This window comes from Dothidotthia symphoricarpi (assembly GCF_010015815.1).
Source record: "Dothidotthia symphoricarpi CBS 119687 unplaced genomic scaffold P153scaffold_13, whole genome shotgun sequence".
Classification (NCBI taxonomy): Eukaryota; Fungi; Ascomycota; class Dothideomycetes; order Pleosporales; family Dothidotthiaceae; genus Dothidotthia; species Dothidotthia symphoricarpi.
The window spans coordinates 1,008,633-1,021,103 of NW_022985020.1; the positions used below are offsets into that span (position 1 = coordinate 1,008,633).

At 53.3% G+C, this 12,471-nt stretch overlaps 5 protein-coding genes across 5 annotated transcripts; 1 reads left to right on the plus strand and 4 right to left on the minus strand.

The window, feature by feature from the left end:
* Window positions 1–1,567: 1,567 nt before the first annotated feature.
* P153DRAFT_319550 (uncharacterized protein) lies at window positions 1,568–4,479 on the minus strand. The gene is made up of 2 exons (XM_033665087.1): window positions 2,245–4,479; window positions 1,568–2,159 (listed from the first exon to the last, which is right to left on the minus strand). Exons 1-2 carry the CDS (start codon window positions 4,385–4,387, stop codon window positions 1,744–1,746), a joined length of 2,559 nt encoding a protein of 852 aa, XP_033522572.1. The 5' UTR covers window positions 4,388–4,479; the 3' UTR covers window positions 1,568–1,743.
* Window positions 4,480–5,287: 808 nt separating this feature from the next.
* Window positions 5,288–6,467, minus strand: P153DRAFT_424091 (GroES-like protein; the record flags this gene model as incomplete). Its single annotated transcript, XM_033672465.1, has 2 exons — window positions 5,513–6,467; window positions 5,288–5,462 (listed from the first exon to the last, which is right to left on the minus strand). Coding segments are annotated over exons 1-2 (1,002 nt in total), but the record flags the coding sequence as incomplete, so codon positions are not given.
* Window positions 6,468–6,823: 356 nt separating this feature from the next.
* P153DRAFT_377039 (uncharacterized protein) lies at window positions 6,824–7,917 on the minus strand (the record flags this gene model as incomplete). Its single annotated transcript, XM_033669716.1, has 2 exons — window positions 6,824–7,851; window positions 7,902–7,917. 2 exons carry the CDS (start codon window positions 7,915–7,917, stop codon window positions 6,824–6,826), a joined length of 1,044 nt encoding a protein of 347 aa, XP_033522574.1.
* Window positions 7,918–8,081: 164 nt separating this feature from the next.
* P153DRAFT_294118 (vacuolar protein sorting-associated protein-like protein Vps28) lies at window positions 8,082–8,904 on the minus strand (the record flags this gene model as incomplete). Its single annotated transcript, XM_033663936.1, has 3 exons — window positions 8,082–8,471; window positions 8,523–8,759; window positions 8,821–8,904. The coding sequence occupies 3 exons, from the start codon at window positions 8,902–8,904 to the stop codon at window positions 8,082–8,084; spliced, it is 711 nt and encodes a 236-aa protein (XP_033522575.1).
* Window positions 8,905–9,094: 190 nt separating this feature from the next.
* Window positions 9,095–11,706, plus strand: P153DRAFT_424092 (Noc2-domain-containing protein). The gene is made up of 3 exons (XM_033672466.1): window positions 9,095–9,931; window positions 9,981–10,071; window positions 10,119–11,706. The coding sequence occupies exons 1-3, from the start codon at window positions 9,142–9,144 to the stop codon at window positions 11,533–11,535; spliced, it is 2,298 nt and encodes a 765-aa protein (XP_033522576.1). The 5' UTR covers window positions 9,095–9,141; the 3' UTR covers window positions 11,536–11,706.
* Window positions 11,707–12,471: the final 765 nt, after the last annotated feature.

Genomic DNA, 12,471 nt, shown 5'->3' on the forward strand with positions numbered 1-12,471 from the left:
AACTTTGTCCATCACAATGAGTGCAAGACTTGAAGGGGAAATGTCAATAATTACGATTACCAGGGAGCACAGGCGCAAGGTATCGAGCGCTCTTGAGTTATCGCTACTGAGTAAGACTTTGTACAAATGGGCGGGTCTTGTTTGGTCGGAATGGATGAATGATGTTTTGATTTTTAGCAAGCGGATACCCGCGAGATAGATATGAATGTATTATTGCGCACTTCAAACTATTTCGCTCTCAGCTCTTCACTGTCAAAGTCCTATTCTATCTTGAATCATCTCATCCTCATCACTGTCTCTCATACCATCAAGGGTTTACCTACGACATGACACATGTCAATCCACATACACATCTGCCTGCCGCATCGCTTGGTCCAGACTCTCGGTGAAGCCGACATCCAGACACGCGGGGAGACGGAAGCGGATACTGAAACGCTGACAGCATGACTGTCAGTCATGCGGCATGTGGGGCGATATAGCCACAAAAGGCAACAAGACAGTGGAGTTTGTTGGGAGGCAGACGCGGATGTGTAAAGATCCGAACGGTAAGGCGTCCCCTTTACGCGCGCGACAAAGTCTGGCTGCAGATTATGAGCACGTGTATGCGCTCGAAAGGCTGACTCGGGGGGCGTACATTAGCTCGTAGTAGGGCTATTAGGGTGCATGTGGTGCGGTGACCTCTTCTATGTATGTGTGTATGTATGTAAGAGGCACAGAGGATGTGGATACGTCTTTAAGGCGGGCGTTGAAGTTCTAGGCGCGTAGAGATGGGATTAGACGAGAGGTGTGATCCTTGGAGCGTAGAGGTAGGGCGTAGCAGAATGTTGCAATGTGTAATCTGATGGTATGGTGTGAGACATGGTGGGTTCCTACACAACGTAACTGGTTGATAGCAGCATGGTGGCTTCGTCGTAGACTGGACCAGAGTGTATCAACTCGTATTCCTGCTTGATCTTCCCAAAATTAGTCTTGTTCTATGCTTCGTAATAGTACCTCGAGGTACAATCTTGTCCTCGCATTTTTATCATGTCCTCAATATAGTTTGTCGACTACCTCGTAAGGGTCAACCCCCGTGTCACATGCGGCAAAAGTGAAGCGACCGAGTCGCAAGATGATAGGCTTTTGTGTCTTTGAGTAAACAAACTATCTCCCCAGGGTTGGAAATACCTCAAATGCATATCCAAGTTTGGCAAATCAAGATCCTGAGTGTAGTCAACAATGTTACGATTCGGACCAGCTCTTCCCGATCTCCAAAGTCATTGAGAGGGACTTTTCGGAGTTGTTGATTGCGCACTGCGTACCGCTCCTCAAATAATGTGTAGTAGTTTGATACCCGGTCTGTCCAGACGGACTTTTGTATGGCTGGCACTGGACGTCAGGACGAGGGAACCGCGTCTTGGGATTTAGATGAGATGCCCTGCCCGTCCAGAGGGGAAGTACATGGGCGTGTCACCGCATAGTATGACGTGGTCAAGGGCCCATGTGTTGTGTCTTCTATCCAAGAAGTTGAAGAGTCGGCATTGCCAAACTCTGACATAGTCATTTGCATATTGAACAACTTCACTCAGCCCGTGACGGTTACCAACGTGCATGATAAAAGGAAAGACGTCTTGGCGAACGTTCTCCGGAGTCGCCGTATTGCTTGGGTCTTTTTGAGACAGAACCACGAATTCAATTCTCCGAAGTCAATCTCTCTGGACAAGCAACATGTACAATGCATAAACTCGTAACGATCGCCCAAGCTCATTCCGTCTGACCAGATCCAAACAACCCCTCTCCTTCCCACTCCCTTCCACTCTCCACATCAACGCGCCGCTCTTCGTTCTCCACCTTACCACCAACATCCTCAGCCACATCACTGCTTTCATCGCCCACTACCCCCTCCGTCTCAAGGTAAGCAGGCGGCGCCAATTCCTTGCCCTCGCCCTCGACCCAGACTTTATTTAGTTCGTCCTCAATCTCCTGCCTTCTCTGTTTCCATTCCTCCACCTTGGCCAGTCTCTCGCGCAGCTCGGCAAGTTCCTTCTCGACGGACAATTTCTCCGACGCAGTGCCGATGCGCTGGAACTCCCATTCCTCGCCGGACTCGCCCATGCCGAGGGTGAGGGTGTATGTGTGGTAGCGTTTGAGGGAGGCGCGGGTGGAGATTGTTATGAGTGCTGCTTCGAGTTAGTATACGGAGACATAGACACGAGGTTTGGAGATGTGGTAGTCAACAAGAGAATGGAAAGAAGGGAGACATACTGATACCCTTGGCCTTGCACATCTCATACAAAAGGCCCTCCACATCACTTGACACAGCGCTCGTCCCTTCGTCTATAAAGGCATACCGCGGCTCATGGTACAGCAGCCTTGCAATTCCCATTCTCTGCTTCTCACCCCCACTGAAAACATCCTTCCACACTTTCTTGGTGTCCCAGCCGCCTTCCCGATCGGGCAAATAGCCCAACCTCGCCTCCTCGAGTATCTTGCTGAGCTCATGGTCGCTGCGTCCGGCGTCTTTCATATCAACCGCTGTATGCGGGTAGATGACTTGGTCACGCAGCGTGCCCGTGCTGAGATACGGGCGCTGAGGCAGGAACATGATGCCGTCGACACCGACGCTGCGTGGCCGAGAGACGAGACCGCGATATGTAGGCCAAAGACCGGCGACGATACGGGCGACGGCGCTTTTACCGACACCGTTGGGGCCCGTGATGAGGAGGTGTTCGCCCGAGTGTACGATGAAGGATAGGGACTCGAGAAGTTCTTCGCCGCCCATGGGGTGCAGGGCGGGTGCAACGACAGGCACGTGTTCGAGACGCAGGCCATCGAAGCCTTTGTGCACTGTGCCTTGAGCGTCGGAGACAGAGTATAGTTCTGGCCGTGTGCCGGGAGGTGGGTAGTAAGCGTCTGCGTGGACACGGTGGAGTGTGCTGATCAGTGTGTAGACACGGGATGTGTAGCCAGCGAGCTCAGAGAGGTCTTTGATCGAGTACATCATGCGGCCGCCTGCATCGGCCAGGGAGAGCATAAGGCGTTTGTTTGTGATAAAATCCTTCATGCGATTCCGCTCTCGGTATTCTCTCTCTCCACCTGCCAGCTCGGGAGTGCCGCCTAGACCGCCCCATGCTGGGAGGAAGACAGGAAGGGATGTGATGAGGTAGCCGAATGCTGACCAGGAGTATTTCAGTACAAAGTCCTCCAGCATGTTGTAGCGAATCTTGAGGCTGTAGATGCCTTCCATCCAGTGCTTAAGGTCCTTGAAGCCGCGCTCGAGGAAGTGTTTTTCCATTTGGTCGCCGCCGTAGAAAGCGACTTCTTCTGCGTTGGCAATTAGGCGCGAATGCAGGGCACGGAAATCTCCTTCCCTGCGCCCTTCAACTGCCTTCAGCTTGCCGAAGGGTGGTGATAGTCTCCGTAATATTGTTGCTGTCAGGAAGTAGTTGCTCAGCAGACCAGTCAAAGCCAATGGGCCCAGTGATCGGAAGAGCTGATAGTTGAACACACACAGATCGACAAACGGCTTGCCCAGCGACGAGTACAACGACGCAGCGCTGGCGCAAAACAGCGTCAAGTCCTGCGTGATGTACTGATCCGCGCCCAGTCCCACTCCGCCATCCAAGTTTGACAACTTATAGTAGTTCAGCTGATCGTTCAGGTACAAGTCGTGAATGTACCGCGTAAGCCTCGTTCGAAACGCAATCGAGACCTTGCTCTGCAGAAACTTGATCATCGCGTTTGTGTACGACGAAAAGGTGCCGACACCAAGCCACTTGCATATGCCCCATAGGAAAGCCTTCCCGTTGCCTGCGACCAAATCCCTCACAATCTCTCCATCCAAGCGCGCCACGATCAGCGAGAGGTAGGTCCTCAGCATCAGAAAGACACCATGGCTGACCAACAGACCCGTCTCTTTGCTGTTCCACCGTGGTATCATGATATTCAGAAGACTGAGAAACTGGTGCAAAAAGGCGAGATTCAGACCAGGCTTCGTCTGCGGCGGCGGCGCTTGCGGGTTGCTCGCATCGGGCATGCGGGCGGCACGTGGAGGCTGGAGGAAGAGCCTTCTATGCGCGTCAAAGGTAGTCTGCTTGGTAGGATTGATGACGACCTTGGATGTCGAGTCGCGGTAGGGGACGTAGATGGTCCTCGAGCCATCTTTGTTCTTGAGTCCCGAATTCCGCCTCAGCAACCGTCTCCCCGTCTCTTTTTCCGCGCGTTGACTCTGGTACCATCTTCTTGTCCCGTACCCCGCGCCTATGATTGTGAAGAGAAGTGTGACGGTTGAGAGGAGCTTCGTGAGCTTGGACGTGTCGCGGACGCGCGACTTGAGGAGCGTGGCATAGTGCTTGTAGAGATCTAATAGCGGGTCGCCGCGTTCTCGTAGTGTAGATAGTGTGGCCATCGTAGGCCATATATGCGGGTTATCTCTCCGGCGAGGATTTCATGTCGTGGCGTGGTGCATGGAGCTGGTGTTGAGCCGCCATGTGAGTAGCATGTTGCATGTGCCTGACATGATGCGTGATAGCTCAGCCGAGGCATGTGAATGCGACATGTCTGTGCACCTGGGGTAAAGATTGTGGGGCTGTAGATCTCCACGATCGTTACTCGAAGCACCTGCCTACTTCAAGCTGTAATCCGAAACATCAAGAGCTACTACTAAAACCATATGTTCGCTCTTGTTTAGAGCTGGATGTGCAGCCAGTCGGGTGATATTTGCTACGTCTCGTTCCATTCCTGGCAGATTTCCAAATCTGTTCCTTCCCACATTAACCATATATATTGTCTTTCGCAGCCCATCAATCTTGTTGTTCTTGCAATCTTGTTGTATGGAAAGTTCAACACACCCATTCATCACAGGGTGAGAACAACGTTTGACTTAGACTTAGCCCCGTCATCATTCACTACCAAAGATACCCAAGCCAGACCAACAGAGGAGCATCCCACGACTACCATATACAGAACACAACCAACGCAGAGCAGTCTCAAGCAATTGAAGAACTTCACCTCCCAATTTAGCACTTCCTTCACCCAGCCAATACACTCTGACTGCATTTATGATATCACATTCCAGCATCCCTACGGCACCGACCTTGCTCTAGAACGCTCTTATATCATGGCAGACGGTGGGAAGATGTTAGGAAGTAATTTCATGTCACCTATCAATGCAGAAGCCTATGGAATATGAAATACGCGTATATATTGATTTTGCCAGCTCGATACATCTCCATCTACTCCTCCGGACCCTCGATGAGTATCTTGATACCCTTACCCTCCTTCACGTCCCTAAACGCACTCTCCGCATCCCCAAACTTGACCTTGCCAGTGATAAGCTCCTTGACGGAAATGCGTCCATCGGCCACGAGATCAACAGCCGTCTGGTAGTCGCCCGAGCCGTATCGGAACGAGCCCTTGACGTTGAGCTCCTTTGTGCACATGGCCATGATGGGGAAGTTAATGTCAGGCTTGCCCATGCCGCCCTATTACTGTCAGTTAATCCAACTCAGACGTGTGCTTGTGGAAGACTAACCTGAACATATGTGCCGCCCATTCTCAGTGCGTGGATAGCAGTCTGGATGCATGGTTCTGCGCCCGATGCGTCGATGATGACATCCGCGCCAGCACCCAAGTCACACTCCTTGATCAAGTTTCTCGCGTTCTCGTCCGCGGGGACGCGCTGGCTCTTGAAGCTCGTGTTCGCCGCGTATTTGAGCGCAAACTGCATCCTCTCTTCGTTGATATCTACGGTGACGATCTTCTTCGCGCCGTACGCCTTCGCAACAGCCATGCACAGTAGCCCGACCGGCCCGGCGCCGAACACAACAACAGAGTCTCCAGACTTGATTGCGGCTTGTCTTGTGATGTGTACAGCGACAGCGGTGGGCTCGATAAGTGCACCCTCTTCCATGCTCATGTTCTCCGGCAGCTTGTAGCAGTAGTCCTCTGGTAGGGTGTAGTACCGAGCAAGCGTGCCGTCGTACGGAGGTGTAGCTGCAAACGCCATGTCCGGGCAAAGGTTGTACTTGCCGTCTTTGCAACGTACACAGCGACGGCACGGCACACCAGGTTCCATGGCAACGCAGTCACCAACCTTCAGCGACTTCACTTTGTCGCCGATGGCGTGGATAATGCCCGCCGATTCGTGGCCCAGCACCATGGGCGACTCGACGACGAAGTGTCCGATGCGGCCCTCGACCCAGTAGTGCACGTCTGAGCCACAGATTCCCGTCCATCGGGGCTTGACAATGACATCGTATGGCGAGGGGAGTGTGGGCACGGGGCGGTCTTCGTAGACTACTTTGTGAGGGGCTTGAAGGACGAAGGAAGGGTTCTGGAGATTTGTTAGATCTTCGACCATGGGATTGAAGCGTCACAAATTGCAATTGCGATGCCGCAAACATTCAACGCGTAACGCGGGGTTGGTGGGGTAGGCTGGTGGGGGAACTCTACCTTCCGTGTAGCTATTTCTGTCGCCATTGTTGCGGTTTCGTGCTTTTGACGCGTGAAGAGGAAGTGTGAAGCAGAAAAGTGTGATGATTGAGAAGAGTCTCCAAGATTTCACACGCGATCAGGAGACAGCATGATCATGAGGAAAAAGGTGGAGCCGGATTGCATCTCGTGTCAAGCTATCCCGCGTAGGCCAAGAATTGCCCCATCAGTCTACGCAGGGTTCCAGACGCATTGTAATCATTGGCGCAATCATTCGGCGTTTCGATGTCAAGTTTCTACATCCTCGGCACAGCTCCCACCGATTTCGCTGATGCGAAACCAACTACAAAGACGCGGACGGAGCTGGAGCTGCCGTCGCATTACATTGCAAGCGGTGTGCGGCCTCTGGAATTTATCTTCCCCAGCATGACCACCAACAAGTCACAAGCGCAGTCTCGTCCTGATGTCCGTTCGCATCAGATCCACTCCAGTCGTCGTATCCCTTCTCTTCGCCTTCATCCAGGACGTGTAGCCCTATCCCCTCCATTCGCTGGCGAAAGTCCTTGATCTCAGGCAAATATGCCTGCCGATACGGAAACTCAATGATGACTCTTGCGTTGCTGTCGGACGAGAGCCAGGCATCGATCGATTCGACGAGCATACGGGGATGGTCCGGAGAATACAACGCGTCGGCAGCGAGTATGAGAGGAAACTTGGTGGTGATAGTCTCGCCCTGGTCGCTGCTCGCAGCATCTCCAGCCAACTTGCAGATTGTAGGGTTGGCCCAATCGAGGACTCCCGTACGGGTGACACCTCCATTGTGCCTTACTGTCCCTGCATTGTCTTCGGCATTGCGTGAGAGGTTTGCATGAATGCTGGGCAAATCGGTGAGAACAACATCTGCTCCCAAGGCTGCCATCGCAAGCCCCACCAGTCCTGTGCCCGACCCAAGTTCGAGAACTTGTGGTCTCCGAGATGTGCCTGGCTGCACTATGCCGAATGTATGAAGCCGTTTGGCGAGCATGTATGAGGCTGCCCAAGTCTTCAAGCCAATATCGTCTCCGGTAAGGGCAGGTTCGTGGATACTAAGCTCAAACGAGCTCGTGGAAGAAGGTATTCGAAATTTGCGCGAGAGACTGCCCATGGCAGAACGACCAGACCGCTCACTAAGCCTTGTGCTAGCCTGGTTCCATATCTCTTCTTTCGCTTCGTCGTCTTCTATCCATCGTAGACTGTTGCTCACGATGCTTGTGAGGTATCGAGTGACGCCTTCTGGGTTGACTAGAACGACATTTGACTGGGCTCGCGCAGAGTCAGTATGTTTGTCTTGGTCTCCGTTGTTATCAAATTCCCATGAGGGGGGAGCAGACGTGAGGAGTGCGAGCGTATCGAGTAGCGACTGTGCGGATGGTTTTGTGTGGAGTTGGGGCAAATCGAGGACTACAACCACGCATCAGCATTGATAAGATCATGAGATTGTGCGACCATACCGTCTAGTTGTGTCATGACTTCCTCAGATCTTTGTGCAGTTGCGCGCGCGCACGCAAAATGGTCAAGATTGAGATCAGACGGCGAGTACAATGATTCGCGATGCGCCAAGACTAATCGCGGGGCTAGGCTTTCAAAGCTCGAGAAGCGCATAACAAGCCAAAGCGAGAGGAAACTCCTGATCAGTCTTTCTTCAGTGTCGCCTTGAAGCCGTAGTAAGCTTGCTCCATGTCAAATTGGAACTCTCGGACCTGGTCGTCGTCCAGCTTCCCGGCTGCTCTCATCTGATTCAGGGTTATGAGCCACTGTACAATCTTGCCCTTGCTCTCAAAGTCCTGGTCTACGACCTTGTTGACTGCCTGGATGATCTCGACGAGAAGCGGATGCAGTGTGTCCTTTTCGACCAGACCAATCTTGATGGCGTCCAGGAGGGTGATGAAGGTCTCGGTTGCGTTGACAATGAGTGTCGCGTCAGCATAGTCGCCTTGCTGGGCTGTTTTGTGCGACGGGCCCTGCTCGATGGTAGCCGGGATACCAATGCGCAGGCGTTCAGTGGCTCTGGGACATTCTATCTGTGCACCTTGTTAGCTAGAGAGGGGTAGGTATGCTAGTCCACTACGCACCTCCCACTCCTTCTGGAAGGATTCCAAGTCGCCAAAGGCTCGCGCTACGGCCTCGTTTGCAAGATTGGACTTGTACTGCTTCAGCAATCTACTGCATGTCTCGGTGTAGTCGGCTTCGGTGATGGAGTCTTTGAGATAGCCCTTTTCGAGCCCTTCGAGCGTGATGATGATGCTGTAGATCTCGGCCAGCGAGTCGTTCAGGTCTCGTTCAGCACTTGTTGTCGACAGCTTGGCTTCCTGTGTGCATGGAGAGTCAGCGATTGCGGCGAGATAGCAGCGTCAGTGCAGCATGTCGCACCTCATCCAGGTTGATGGTCGTCGAGAGCGCAGAGCGCGGTATGTAGGGCGTTGGCGCATACGCCAGCTGTCTATTGGCGTACATGTTCGAAGCAAAGGCTATCTTGACGATGACAGTGACGATGACCAGGCTTCGGTGTTCGCGCACTGGTCGCGCCTGCCTGTCCGAGCGTCGCGCATGCGTGGGGATGCGCTAGCTAGTATTCAGCCGTGGTGAGATTGGTTGGCTCGAACTTTTTCGAGGTGGGTCGGAACTTTTTCACTGCTGCCCTTCACGCCAGCCAATTCACGACAGCGCGCGCATTCACCACCCACTGTCAAGATGCCCATATCCAAGGCCACCAAGAAGTTCGAGAGGAACAAACTGCCCGACGTCATCAAGCGCCGGAAAGAAGTTGCAAAAGTCAAGCAGCGGAAGCAGATTGACCTCAAGAAGAAGGAACGCAAGGCGCGAGACAATGCAAAGGCCGACGACCTCGAAGATGACGCCGCGAAGAAGCCAAAGTCCAAGGCGGCCAAGGACGACGAGGCGTTTGGGGAAATGTCCATGGACCAGTTCTTCGAGGGCGGCTTCGAGGTGCCCAAGATGAGCAAGAAGAGCTCGACAAAACCGAAGACGGGCAAGAGAAAGCGCACGCCAGTCGAACAGGATGGCTCTGAAGGCTCTGACGACGAGATGGCCGAGGCAGCAAACGGTGCAGACGACTCTGCTACAGACAGCGACTCGGGCGACGACGCCGACGCTCACAAGGAGCAACTCGCAGGACTGGCGGCCAAGGACCCCGACTTCTACAAATACCTCAAAGAAAATGACGCAGAGCTGCTGGACTTCGCCGAAGATGCGGACCTGGCGGAGATCGACGCGCTCAGCGCCAGCGAGGACGAGACAACGCCCAGGAAGAAGCAGAAGGCGGCAGAGGTCTCAGACGACGAGAGTGAGCCAGCGAGCAGCAACGAGGTCTCCAAGCAGCTCATACAAAAGTGGAAACTTTCACTGGAAGCGAACCACTCCCTGAGGGCGATGAGGGAGGTCGTGCTGGCCTTCCGGTCTGCTGCACACTTGAACGACGAGGAAGGCAAGAAGTATAGATACTCGATATCTGACCCAGATGGTATGTTTTGTCCCACACGTATTCATTAGCGTCGACTAACACTGTGCAGTTTATCACCAGGTTCTCGTGACCACCCTCCAGCTTGTCCCCAAGGTGCTGCAACACCACCTGCCCGTCAAGGAGAATGCTGCAGGCAAGATGTAAGTTGGCTGCCCTAGACCTTGTGCACATGAGCTAAACCAACCAGTCGTGTGCCTACCGACTCGAAGAAATTCCGCACGCTCACGCCGCTCCTCAAGTCGCATACCGTCTCAATCCAACATCTTCTCGAGAATCTCTCGGACGCCTCAACCATGCGCATGACTCTGGACTCGCTAGCGACACTGCTTCCGTACATTCTCTCTTTCAAGAAGGTCGTTCGCGAGGTCATAAAAACGGTTTCGTCTGTATGGGCAGACTCTGCCAACAACGAGATGACCAGGTTGTCTGCATTCCTGGTTATGCGACGTCTGGTAGTCATCTCCGACGCAAGCATTCGTGAGGCCGTCCTAAAGCAGGCATACCAAGGGCTTGTCAAGGGCGCAAGAAACACGACGGTCCACACCATCCAAGGCATCAATCTCATGAAGAACACTGCCTCTGAGCTTTGGGGCCTCGATCCTACCGTAGGGTACACGACTGGTTTCGGTTTCATCCGTCAGCTTGCCATCCACCTCCGGACCAGCATCACAAACAAGACGAAAGATTCCTACAAGACAGTCTACAACTGGCAGTACATCCACTCGCTAGATTTCTGGTCTCGAGTTGTCTCAGCACACTGCGAGTCTCTTCGCGAAGCAGAGTCCGGCAAGCCATCCCCTCTCAGACCACTCATCTACCCCGTTGTCCAGCTCACGCTCGGAGCCATGCGTCTCATTCCCACCGCGCAATACTTCCCCCTTCGCTTCCAGCTCGTTCGCGCCCTCATTCGCGTCTCGTCAGCGACGTCAACATATATCCCGCTCGCTCCCGCACTCATTGAAGTCCTCAACACGGCAGAGATGAAGAAGCCCCCGAAACCCAGCACTCTGAAATCTCTGGAGTTTAGCACCACCATCAGAGCAACAAAAGCGTATCTCCGTACACGAGTCTACCAGGACGGCGTCGGTGAGCAGGTCGCAGAACTGCTTGCAGAATTCTTCGTCCTGTGGGCGAAGAATATCGCGCTCCCTGAACTCGCACTCCCCGTTATCGTCATGCTCAAGCGCTGGGTCAAAGCCATGACCAAGAAGAGCAGCGGGAATCGCAACGCGAAGATCAGCTCGATCATGGCATTGTTGATCCAGAAGCTCGAGGCTAATTCAAAATGGGTCGAGGAGAAGCGCGCAAAGGTCGATTTTGCACCCAACAACCGCGCAGGTGTGGAGGGCTTCCTCAAGGATGTTGACTGGGAGAAGACGCCGCTCGGTGCGTTTGTGGCCGGGCAGAGGAAGGCGAGGGAGCAGAAGAACAAGATGCTCGAGGATGCGCGGAAGACGGATGACAGAAAGAGGGAGGAGGCTGATAAGTGGGAGGCTAAGAAGGGCGGGAAGGAGTTTGAATCCGAGGACGAGGATGTCGAGATGGAGGTCGATGATGAGGATATGCTGGACCTGGAGGACGACAGTGACGATGACGAGGAGTAGACGTGCGATGTAAAATCTTGTATTGGATACTTGGGCGCGGAGACGCGCATGTATGTGTTTCGACGTTACTACACACGGGGAACGCACATCGTCATAGTATAGTGACACGTTGTGTACCCATGTGCTGGGGGCTTTCTAGCAGCAAATTCAAAATACACGGTCAATAGGGTTTTCCTTCGCCTCCTCCCTTCCTTCTTTTCTTCAGCTCCACGCATGTTGCTTGGGGTCCATTTCAGCCTCGCATTCGGGTCATCTTCTCCCTCCCTCGCCTTTCTCGGAAGATATCCTGTCTTGACATCGGGCGAAGACAGGCATCGGGCGTAAGCGCGTACCTGCATGTACGCGCCCGGACTGTCTACCTTGATCTCCGCTGGGAAACGTGCAAAGCGTACAGTGAGTGTTGCCTGGTAGATACGGAGGTACCGATAACTAGGCTTTGAGCCAATCATACATCAATGCCACTGTGGCTCAGTTACTGCGCCACGGTTCATCCTCCTTGGTAGGACGGTTGTAGGTGGATTTGTTCGGCAACTCCGTATGATTCAGCTGGACCAGCATTGAGGGGTGAGATTTCTTAGCGTAGACGAGGATGAGAGTTGCTTGTTTGGGTGGTTCATCTTGTCTGATTGGGTTAGACTTGGGTTGCGGTTGGGGGTTTGGGAGCATATGGGTGTTTGCTTTGGTCTGTAAGCAGCTGACATGAATATCGCCAAGAGGGAAGGGAAACCGAGGAGTGAATGTGTTTGGTGTGGTATCGAGTTGAGATAGAGTGTGACCGAAAACATTAGAGAGTCAGATGTAGTCACGAAGACAGCATATCCCGACCGTATCTACACTCTTCAAGCTTCAAGATGCTGTATCCTGTACTTGTCCAGGCTGACGAGAGATCCCATACATCACGTAGAACATGCCGTGACGTCGCAATAGCCACTCACG